General features: G+C 40.4%; 2 protein-coding genes across 3 annotated transcripts in view; both read right to left on the reverse strand.

The window, feature by feature from the left end:
• The window catches only part of LOC127960214 (E3 ubiquitin-protein ligase TRIM39), a 290581-nt gene that overhangs the window by 111691 nt on the left and 166845 nt on the right, over window positions 1-12045 (reverse strand). The gene's annotated exons all lie outside the window — the stretch shown is intronic.
• Window positions 3793-12045, reverse strand: part of LOC127960221 (uncharacterized) — a 28691-nt gene continuing 20438 nt past the window's right edge. The window contains exons 2-4 of the mRNA XM_052559839.1: window positions 6024-6338; window positions 5629-5792; window positions 3793-4643 (exon numbers count right to left, since the gene is read on the reverse strand). Of these exons, the coding sequence (XP_052415799.1) occupies window positions 4551-4643; window positions 5629-5792; window positions 6024-6338 (572 nt within the window). The 3' untranslated portion in view covers window positions 3793-4550. The remainder of the gene's footprint in view (window positions 4644-5628; window positions 5793-6023; window positions 6339-12045) is intronic.

The following is a 12045-nucleotide window of genomic DNA, read 5'->3' on the forward strand; positions in this document are numbered from 1 at the left end:
TCTTTAGGTGGTGGGTATAAATTGTAAAGTGCACCACAACACTCCGACCGCTTCACAGTGTGTTCGCTAAATCGTTGGGGCAATTGTTTTTTTTTAAATACAATTGTTATGCAGCCCCTAACTGAGCATTTGCTTTCTGTTATCTAGCCATTAGCTTAGGTATGCTACGTCCGGTCCCTCAGCCGGAAGTAAGATGACAAAACGAGCACAATGGCGGCACCGTTGTTGCCATGGTAATAAGGTGAATACTTTACAAATTACAAATGCCTTTTTTTCACCCTTGAAGGGCACTTTGGGAAGGGGACGCCATTTCTAGGGACGTTTTCAACAAAACTGAACAGCTGAATCTCTTCATGAAAGGCCCTTCAGAAATCTGTTAGTGAAGGGAGCATGAAATGGTCCAGGGTTTCGTTTCAGTCCTAGAGACCCACGATCCTGCAGAGATCCTGCAGAGATGAGAGAGTCTGTGAAACTGGTGAAAGTGCAAAGATCAGCTTGGATCATGTACATACATCATGTATGCTTTAATAACCAATCACATTATAGCCTTGATGTCACTGAATATTAGTCAGAGTTATACAACACTCAGTCACTGTTCACGGATCCCATAGGAATGAATCAGGATGACGGGAGTTGAATCCCTCCTGTCTCAGAAAGTCAGTGACTTCTCTTATGAAACAATTTTTTTTTTTTCGGTGAAAACTCTACAAATAGCTCAATCGAAAAATATTTTTTAGTGTAAAACATGTTGAAGATTAGCCAATGCAGTTGGTTGTCGATTTCTTCTAAAAAGTATATTTCAGCTTATTGAAGACTCTCCACCTTTGACATCCTTTCCATTAGCTTTAGGCATTGCTAAAAATAACTATATATTGTGTATTTGGTGCTATAACAGGTGCATTTTAATAAATTACAATGCCGTGGGAAAGTTCTAGCCTGACTACGTCAGACTTCGTACTTCCACTCAATTTCATTTAGTTTCTATACTCAGTCTGAGATAGCGACCTATCTCCCAGTTTCCCTCTGGCCTCAAAACAGCCGGCCAATCAACGAACAGAGGGCAGGACTGAGAGCCGTGATGCAGACGACAGGGCGATAATTGTGATTGTGTCCCCCTTGGTTGCTCTCATGCAGGAGCAGGTTAAAGAGGCAGCGAACTTCCATCGATGGTTTATTTTTCACAGCAAACCTGGTTGAGGCGGCTAAACCGGCGAATAACACACGTCATAAACAAACATTACGTGATGGGCTTACAGGAAACCAATAATTTTAAACTTCAGACAAGAAACCCCCATCCCCCCCCACCCCTCCACGAGAAAGAAAACACTTGTCAATTATGCCCTTCCAGACTCTGTCTACGAAGAAAAGCGAAGTAGCAGACTTTGGTATTACCAGGCTAGAAAAGTTCATTTATTTCAGTAATTTAACTCAAAGGGGCCTATCTTGCACCCAGCGCAATTGACTTTGTACACCAACGCATGTGTCATTCCTATTTTGCACCCGCGCAAAGCGCGCTTTTCCCTCCACAGAAGCACGTCGCTAAAGTAGTGAATGAACTTGCGATCCCTGGGCGGTTCAGCGCAAAAAAGGAGGCGTGTTCCGGCGCAAACAATCCCTGGTGCTATTTTGCTGTTCCATTAAACAATTGCGCCACTGACCAGAAAAAACCTAGTCTAAAGTCAGTGGCGCGTTGCGCGTTGTTCATTATGCCATTTTAGGGGCGCATGCTTGACCATAATGTATAGCGTGCACAACGCGCATACACTTTGCTCATGTAATCTACACAGATGCAACAGTTATTTTTGCAAATCATAAATTGTTACACTAAAAAAATATTAACACATGAGATGACGGAAATCATGACGCTATTTTGGGTGGGTTTCTCCCATCCCCATACAGCACAACTTCTCTGTCTTTCACTGCTCTTACAAGAACATCAGTCTCCTCGGCTGTAAACCGCTCCTGGCGTGCGCCTGGTAAATACGCCATAATAATAGCAATCCATAATGGAACTTGCGCACCTGCTTTTAAAGGGAATGTTGGATGACGCTCTGATTGGTTTATTTCACGTTACGCCCAAACCACACCTATGAATAATGAAGCTACTTCAGACCAACCCATTTTAGATTTGCGCCGGGCGCAAGAGCCATTTATCTCGCCGGGAAAATAGCAACAGCGCCGAAACCCGCCCACAAAGTTACTTGCGCTTTGCGCTTTGACACTTGCGTTTCAGATCGTTTAAATAGGGCCCAAACTGTGAAACTTGTGTATTGAATAAATTCAAGTCTTTGGTTCTTTTAATTGTGATGATTTTGGCTAAAAAAACACCAATTCACTATGTCAACAAATAAGAATACTTTATAAGACCAATAAAAAAAAATTATTAGAAAAAAAGTGAATTGTTGGCCTTCTGGAAAGTATGTTAATTTACTGTACATGTACTCAATACTCCTTTTACTTTAATTACTGCCTCAATTCAGCGTGGCATGGAGATGATCAGTTTGTGGCTCTGCTGTGGTGTTCTGGAAGACCAGGTTTCTTTGACAGTGGCCTTCAGCTCATCTGCATTGTTTGATCTCTTGTTTATCATCTTCCTCTTGACAATATCCCATAAATTCTCTCTGGGGTTCAGGTCTGGTGAGTTTGCTGGCCAGTCAAACACACCAACACCATGGTCATTAGCCAAATTTTGGTGCCTTTGTGGGCAGGTGCCAAATCCTGCTGAAAAATTAGTGAAAATGAGCTGAACATTGCACCCCAAATCATCACATAACACTGGACTTCAAGCAACTTGGGCTATGAGCTTCTCCACCCTTCCTCTAGACTCTAGGACCTTGGATTCTAAATAAAATACAAAACTTGATCTCATCTGAAAAGAGGACTTAGGTCCATTGGGCAACAGTCCAGTTCTTCTCCTTATCCCAGGTGAGATGCCTCTAGCATTGTCTGTCGTTCAGTAAATCTCTTGACACGTCTGTGTGGTAGCTCTTGATGCCATGACCCCAGCCTCAGTCCATTCCTTGTCAAGTTCACTCAAGTTCGTGAAATTTTGCTTTACAATTCTCATAAGGATGTGGCTCTCTCAGTTAGTTGTGCATCTTCTCTTCCACACTTTTTCCTTCCACTCAAATTTCTGTTAACATGCTTGGATACAGCACTCTGTAGGCTGAATTCCTCCTGCCACAAAAAGTCAGTGACAGTGTAAACTATTTAATTATTTAATCCAAATATATTGTTTAGTGTAAAACATGCTGAAGATTAGCCCATCGGCTGTCAATTCATTAAATGATAAGCTGTTACCTATGTTTTATATTAGACTTGTGTCGGTATTAGTTTCGGTACTGAACGGTTACAGGAAGTGATCATCCCTATCCCCTCTGGAGTGAGCAGAGCACGTGCGTGCCATTAAGTAGTCCTAAACCACTACATAATGACATCGGCGTGCTCTGCTCACTCCAAAGTCCCCACTCCAAGGGGATAGGGATGATCACTTCCAATTAGAATTCGCCCGGCAACCGTTCGGTACCGAAAGTAATACCGGCACAAATCTATTTTATATGTTAAGTGATCTCTAAACTGAAGTAAATACCTTTTCTTTTTATGCATTGTAAAATGACTCAATTTTGTACCGACTGATTCACAACATTTAGTGCTTTGTAATGTCATTCTGAGAATTTCTTAAAATAATTTGTTGCTAATGTAATGTGTATTACTGTGAAACACTAGTTTTTAAGAAATCCACCTAACGTGGCTTAAAATAATTTTGACAATTATTTAATTAAATGGTTTTTTTTTTGCAGTTTATTTTTCAATGTTATTTTGCACAACACAAAGACAAGAGACACTCTTGTCAGAGACCAAACTTACTAAATCAAATACATATAAACATTACATTAAAACATTAAAATTCATAAAAAACTGCAACCAAGCTGTTATGTAATAAATGCTCTTTAAATACATAAAAGCCTCATCTGCACACACATTATACTTTTTAAACTTCATCATTGTTAGTCAGCGTTAGAAACATGTCAGTGTGACTTGTTTTGTTGTATTCTAAGGTTATAGAAAGGAAGACATGACCACACCGGCAAAGGAAGATGTTTGGTTAAGAATGGTGACCAAATTTAGAGATGAAGAGTAAAATACAAACTGTGTAAACAAGTAGCCTACTATTTTTGCAATATTTAGTTACAAATTTTATAATGAGACAAAATAACTGTGATTGCCTTTATTATGAACAGAGGAGTGAAATATGTCTCTGTACTTTAATTCTATCAGTCAGTTCACTCTTAGACTATTTGTCAGACTGAAAGTAGCTTGCAGGCGTGTGCACACAAGACCACAAATGAACTCTGCCATTTCAGTTGTCCATCAGCTGACAATATCTCTTAAACTGCTGCAGTGAAACTGAAAAGAGAAACTGAAATATGAAGCAATAAATCAGTTGAAAGCTTTGCCATTCAAAATAATAAAGAGATAAACTTTATATCACAGATATTTAGTGAAGTAACATGATGTATTGATAGTCAGGGTTGATTAGCATCTGTACACTAGCTGTCCAAATTGCTGCGAAACATCTCTTCATTAACTGAGACTGAGGGTGGATTTGATGGTCTGTATTTCTTCCTCCAAAACCTCTTCACCTGAGGATTAAAAAAAAAAAGTGACTCAAAAAGACTTAATTATGTTAACTATTAAGTGGGTCAGCTATTAAAAGACTTTGCATCTTGGTCAGTGTGAGGGGAAGATTTTCTGAGTGTGTAATGCATATATACTCTCATCAAGACACAACAAATGCATTTATTTTTCACTTCAGGATTCAGGAAGCCAAAATTAACCCAAAGGCTTATATTTATATATTATTATTATTATTATTATCAGTGGTTCATATACAGTATTTGGACTTTCTGCTTTGTGTCAAAAACAATTAATAGTTTGAGAACAAACTGCAGGCCCACTTGAATTTCCCACTTGGGGAAGTCGTGACCTAATGGTTAGATAATCCAGGGGTTGTGAGTTCGAGTCCCGGGATGGCAGGAATTGTGGGTGGGGGGAGTGCATGTACAGTTCTCTCTCCACCTTCAATACCACGACTTAGGTGTCCTTGAGCAAGGTACTGAACCCCCAACTGCTCCCCGGGCGCCGCAGCATAAATGGCTGCCCACTGCTCCGGGTGTGTGTTCACAGTGTGTGTGTGTTCACTGCTCTGTGTGTGTGTGTGTGCACTTTGGATGGGTTAAAACCAGAGCACGAATTCCGAGTATGGGTCACCATACTTGACTGTATGTCACTCTCTCACTCACTCACTCACTCAATTTGAGCACCATTTCAACAGTTTCCAGTGATCTGTAAACACGCCATAACTAATTTTACATGGAAAGCTTTAACTTATTAGGACAAACACAAGTGTTTGAAACATCCTAGAGTGTAGGAAATGCAAAACAATTAGACAGCAACAGATTTTCAACAACAAATCAAACCACAAAAACTAAATCGAAATCGGCAACAATTTGCACATTGCCTGTTTATACCTCTGCAATACATTTCAGATAGATGCATAATGTTGTTTATAAGTTTATTTTTTATTTTTTATTTGTGCTTTTTAACACTGTGTGTGTGTGTGCTTACCTTCAGAATCACAAAGATCAATCCAGTGATGCACAGCGGCATCATGACAGCACACACAATGAGAAAGATCTTCCAATGATGATGAAGATCTCCTGAGCACACTTGTTCATCATCTTTACCGTCTGCTTCTCCTGTTTTATTTGTATTTTTATCTACTGGTTCTTCTATGATGGAATAGAAAATGAAGGCCAGAGAATTAGAGCTAACATCTATGCTGTTTTTCATTCAATATCAATTAGAAAATGACTGTTCTTCTCAATCTCTGCATCTGAATAGAAGTTTCCCATCAACATAGTTTAATACTAAATACACAACTACATGTTTTCATATAGACAACGATAAACTCATCATATTTGATCATACATTTATTTACATGAAGTGTAAGACACACTTACCTATCCATAACCATGTGACTGTGCTGATTGACATTTTTTCTTCCATATTAAATTCACACCAGTAAAGCCCAATGTCTGTAGCGTTTAGATTCAATATGGTGATATTAAAGTTGGGAAATGTTCCAGTTACTTTGACGTTGTCCCGACACCATTCTGATTTACAGCTTAAATCTCCATCTTTGTAATAGTAGAAGACGACCTGCTTATTTTGACTTGCTCCTTCTTGTTTGTACAGGTACACCCCATCTTGAGGGGTTTTATCAGTAGCACACTGGATGATGATCTCATTCCCAACAGCTCCAATTAAAGATGTAACTGTGTTTGAGAAAAAACAACTAATGAGATCTTCAACACTTAAAGGGGGGTGATTTTTTATATATCTAACTCATCCGTTAAAATCAGGAGTTCTCAACCTTTTGCAACTCATGGTTCACCAATGTCTGTTTAAAAACATTCCGAGGACCCCCTTTCCAAATATGATAGTATGAACACATAATAAAAGAAAATTAAAAAAGAACAATGATATGCTCTGCTGTTAATCTGTTATGCCACTATTGCAGACTACTGTAGGTCAAGTCAGCTATATAGATGAAAACTCTACTTGTTTAAAAAAAATAAAAAAGGGACTTGTCAGGTTGACTCAGTAACCATTTATTCATGTTACAATAACAGGGTAGGTCAGACAAATGACTGGGTCAGACACACAAGGGGAACACTATTTTAATTTTAAGTTAATCAATAATACATAATTCCCACATCCAAGCTAACATACCTGTAACAACGTGTCAGACACACAAGAGGGGAACATTCACCCAGTTAATTCACCCCAATTTATATACAGTGGGGCTCGAAAGTTTGGGCACCCCTTGCAGAATCTGTGAAAATATGAGTAATTTTTAAAAAATAAGAGAGATCATACTAAATGCATGTTATATTTTATTTAGTACTGTCCTGAGTAAGATATTGTACATAAAATATATTAACATTTACTCCACAAGACAAAAAAAAATGCTGAAATTATTAAAATAACCCTACTCAAAAGTTTGGGAAGCCTTGGTTCTTAGTACTGTGTTCTGTTACCTGATGATCCTCGACTGTCTTTCTGTTTTGTGATGGTTGTGCATGAGTCCCTTGTTTGTTCTGAACAGTTAAACTGAGAACTGTTCTTCAGAAGAATCCTTCAGCTCCTGCAGATTCTTCAGCTTTCCAGCATCTTTGCATATTTGAACCCTTTCCAGCAGTGACTGTATGATTTTGAGATACACCTTATCACACTGAGGACATTTGAATGACTCAAACACAACTATTTAAAAAGATTCAAACATTCACTGATGCTCCAGAAGGAAACAAGGTGCATTAAGAGCTGGGGGGTGAAAACTTTGGAACAAAATGAAGATGGCCAAATTTGTCTTATTTTGTTGAAATATAATTTTTTTCCATTTAGTTCTGCCCTTCGTAAGCAACAGAAGATACTTGTATGTTTCCCGGTACACAAATTAAGTACAATTTACCTTGATCTTTAAATTCCAAAAGTTTTCACCCCTCATCTTAATGCATCTTGTTTCCTTTTGGAGCATCAGTGAATGTTTGAATCTTTTTAAATAGTTGTGTTTGAGTCCCTCAAATGTCCTCAGTGTGATAAGGTGTATCTCAAAATCATAAAGTGTAGTATAAAATTACTCATATTTTCACAGATTCTGCAAGGGGTGCCCAAACTTTCGATCCCCACTGTACTGTTAGTAAAATGTATCAAAAACAATTTGCTATAAGTTGCAGAATTGGGTCAAGACATCATACTTAATTAAATAGACTGTAGTTCCTAATATGGTGTAATATCTCATTTGTATTCCCTACAACTACAGTTGCAATAAAAATTATTCAACCTGCAAGACATTTTGCTGCGGTGAACAACATTTTATGAAATCAATTCAACAAATGCATCAGTAAAGTATTAGAGAAAGTTTGTTAATACACTTTTGAGTGATTCTGGGATGAATCATGATAAAATTAAAACTGGCTCTAAACATTCATGTTCAAAATTATTCAACCCCCTTTGTGCAGAATCTTTTATTCTTTAAAATCACCAATAAACGCTGTCTGTAAGTGATACTTCTGTCACCTCTCTAATACAGTTTTGGCCCATTCCACACCTGAAAAAGCTTCCAGATCACTGATAATCTTTGGTTTTCACATTGCCACTGCTTTCTTCAAATTCAACCAGATATTTGAAATGAGAATTAAGCCTGGAGACTGAACAGGTCACTCAAGTACATTCTGTGACTGATCCCTGAACCAAGCAGTAGTAGATTTGGATGTGTACTTTGGGATGACTGTCCTGCAGGAAAGTCCATTGATCAACAGCTTCAGTCTTTGCACCAAAGGCATCACAATTCTTGTCAAAATGGCCTGATACTTTAAAGAATCCATGATGTCCTTCATACAGTCATGATTTCCACTTCCTTCTACAGTAAAGAAACCCCATAACAGGACTGATCCACCTCCAAGTTTGACGATGCAGATGGTGTTCTTCTGCTTATGAGCTTTGTCTGTTTTGCAGCAGACATACCGCTGATCCAGAAGAACAGTCATTTTCTAATTGATATTGAATGAAAAACAGCATAGATGTTAGCTCTAATTCTCTGGCCTTCATTTTCTATTCCATCATAGATGAATCAGTAGATAAAAATACAAATAAAACAGGAGAAGCAGACGGTAAAGATGATGAACAAGTGTGCTCAGGAGATCTTCATCATCATTGGAAGATCTTTCTCATTGTGTGTGCTGTCATGATGCCGCTGTGCATCACTGGATTGATCTTTGTGATTCTGAAGGTAAGCACACCCACACACACACACACAGACAGTGTTAAAATGCACAAATAAAAAATAAAAACTAAACTTATAAACAACATTATGCATCTATCTGAAATGTATTGCAAAGTTCCAGTTTGGTCACATCACCCCATAAAACATTCCTCCAGAGCTCCACAGGTCTACACAAATAAATTTTATCAAGTTCAAGTCTGCCTTTTGTTCTTCTTGATCAAGAGTGGTATTCTGCAAGATGTCTCAACATGAAGGCCGTACTTGTCTAGTGATCTTCTTACACGCTGCATTGAAATGGTTTCCCTCCTTTCATCGGGTCATCTTGCAAGTCTTTGGCTGCACATTGCAGGTTTTTCTCAGTTGCTCTGAGTAAACGTCTTATGATATTGTGCTTTTTCTTCAACACCCTCAAAGGTTTTCTGGTAAAACACACTTTAAGCTAAGGAATAAGGCCGAGAACTGTGTTTCTAGGAACTTTCAATGTCTTGGAAATCTTCATATAGCCTTAGTCTTTCTAAAGTAATAAAATATTTATTCTCTTTAGCTTTTGTGAGATCTCTGTTGACATTTTTGCTACTCAACTTCAACACATGCATGGGCCAAACTGTATGTGGAACAGCTCAAGCTAATTCTGTTTTTAATATAGTTTCTAAAGGCTTAATTGTGTTTTGAGACTGTTTCATTCCCCACCATGCAAATAAGTGATTTAAAAAAAAGCAATGTTGAATGGGGTTGAATAATTATGACATAGCAGTATTATTAAAAAATCTTATAACTCAAAATATTACTGTGGCGAGTGGGGCGGGGCCGAGAGGTGTGGGAACGAGGAGTGAGGCCGGGTGTAGTGATTGAAGATGAGCTGCACCTGCGCCCCACCGCCGGTATCGAGTCCCACGTAGGAGATGGAAGGATATAAAACTGGAGCGACTCTAGTGAAGGAGGAGAGAGGACCACGCCTGGGACATTATTTTATGTTTGCTTTTTATTTTGTGCGCACCAGTCGTCCGCGAGGGGCTCGAGCTGGCGAAGTATGTGCCGCCATGGACGCTCGAGGTGGTGGGCTGGAGCGAGCTGCCGGCCGCCCACGATATGGAGGGGCGGCTGCCGTCCGTGTGGGAGCGGAGGAGTCGGCGCCATTCGCCAGGGGGCCGGAGCCTGCTGTCTCCGCGATGAAATCCGGAGGGGCAGGGAACGAGGGACTCCTGCCGCTGCCCAAAATCGGAGGAGCCGTCGCCGTTCATTGGGCGGCGGAGGAGTGTCGTGCCGTCCGCCGAGGGCCGTCCAGTGCCACCGCCAGGCACCGCGGAGGAGATCGCCCAGCTGGTGGAGGGCCGAGCAGCAGTGCGTCTGGGAACCGGATTTTTTTTTTTTTTTTGTCCTCTCTCCCCTCTCTCGTCCCTGTCACTACTCCTTCCATCTCCTTTTCTCTCGCCTCGTCTGTCCTACCCCCAGGTTCCCGCAGGTCCCCGTGAGCGGTCCCCCCCAGAGGGAGGGGGGGGGGGGGGGGGGTTGGGAGTAGAGCGTCGTCCGTGAGGGGCTGGTGTGCTGTTTTGTGTTTATTTTTCAATTATTAAAATGTTTTGATTGTGCGCCGGTTCCCGCTTCCTTCTTCCCGATGTATACGGTGTTTCAATATCGTTACAATTACATTATATATTGACAAAATCACTTTTAATATGCCAGTGAACTGTTATAGATGCAATTTTTATTTTATTCTGGATCTTCAGAAAGGCTTGTATTTGTAAAGTACTGCAGTCTCTGAGGGATTGTATATGGCAAACATGTAGTACTTTGTTTCTAGACCAAAAGTGTTTGAGGAAATAGCAGAACAACTGAGCTATCGTGTCATTGATGTGGAAGTAGTTCAGTTCATAGTGTGTAAGTTGTGAGATTTGTGAGAGAAAATCACCAAATGGCTAATAAAAAGTTGTACTGTGAGGATATGTTGCAAATGTTATTCGCCGATTCAGAAGGGGAATATTTGTCTTTTGGAAATGATGATTGGATGTCTAATGGCCGCGCTTCTTCCTGTACATTTTTGCAGAGCAATGGTGCCACCGTGGCAACAGTGTTCACAAAGCATGAACAAATGATCATTTCGACCATTTGCCAAACGGGATGGGGTGGCTGCGCTGAACTTGGTCGTCGTGTCAATAGCTGTTGTTCTCTGATGATCAGCCAGATTGCGCGGTCTTTTCTTTTCATGCATGCTCTAAAAGCCGGTGTCCTGACATTTTATCCTACACATCAGAGTTTCCTACAAGGCTTAAATGTAGACTGGCAGAAAAAGTACTGGTTCAGTCAGTTTGGAGAAGGTGCACTGTAACGTGCAATGAGAAGTACCATACTCTCAGGAACTATAAACTGTGTCAACTATACCTGATTGGGCAGATAGCTGGTCAACTGATAAAATAATAGACACGTTATTTACTATGGCACAGTAATATAGTAATAATTTACTACTTTCTCCTGTTCCCCCTCAAGCTTTCAAGAGACATCACCAAGATATTTTTTTTCCCGTTATGGGAACTCCTTCCCTTCCAAACTTTTCTGAAGTTCTATTGGCTCATGCCAGTCAATGACTGGCCTATTGATGTAAAGTATGGAACAACATGCAAATACAGACTAGCTCGGGAGGCAGTATAAGGCAGAATCTTATACTTCACCTGTTGAATTCACTATGGCAACATGTTTCACGACTGCTTCCACCCTCCTTCCAATATCGCAGAGTTTGTTTCCTTTAGCCAAGAGGAGGGGGATGAGGCTATGTCCATTTCTGCATCTGAGAGGGAGGATTGGGCGGGATTGGAATCTGATCAGTCAGACAGCATGGGTCCCCCAGACCTCCAGGAGGAGATCATGAGGTCTGACCTCCAGAGGAGCCTGTCAGGAGTGCATGAGCAGCTGGTGAAGACATGGTCTGTGCCCCAATCGGCAAACATCCATGTTTTCCCATGTGGATGGGGCAGAGGCACAGAGGTTCAACATGCATGTCGCACCCAAGTTTATTAGATTCATTTTGCACAGTGTGACCAGCAATGATCCTATAGGATTGCTAAAATCATGCAGTCTGTAGAAGGCTTAAAGCACTGTTACTGCTGCTTGTTGAACAGATCAGACACAGAGAAAGGTGAGCGCGCACTGGGAAACCAAGAGCTTGCGCACATGTGGCAGTACTGGCGAGACTCTAAACAAGG

The sequence above is a fragment of the Carassius gibelio genome, chromosome B6 (genome assembly GCF_023724105.1).
Source record: "Carassius gibelio isolate Cgi1373 ecotype wild population from Czech Republic chromosome B6, carGib1.2-hapl.c, whole genome shotgun sequence".
Taxonomy (NCBI): Eukaryota; Metazoa; Chordata; class Actinopteri; order Cypriniformes; family Cyprinidae; genus Carassius; species Carassius gibelio.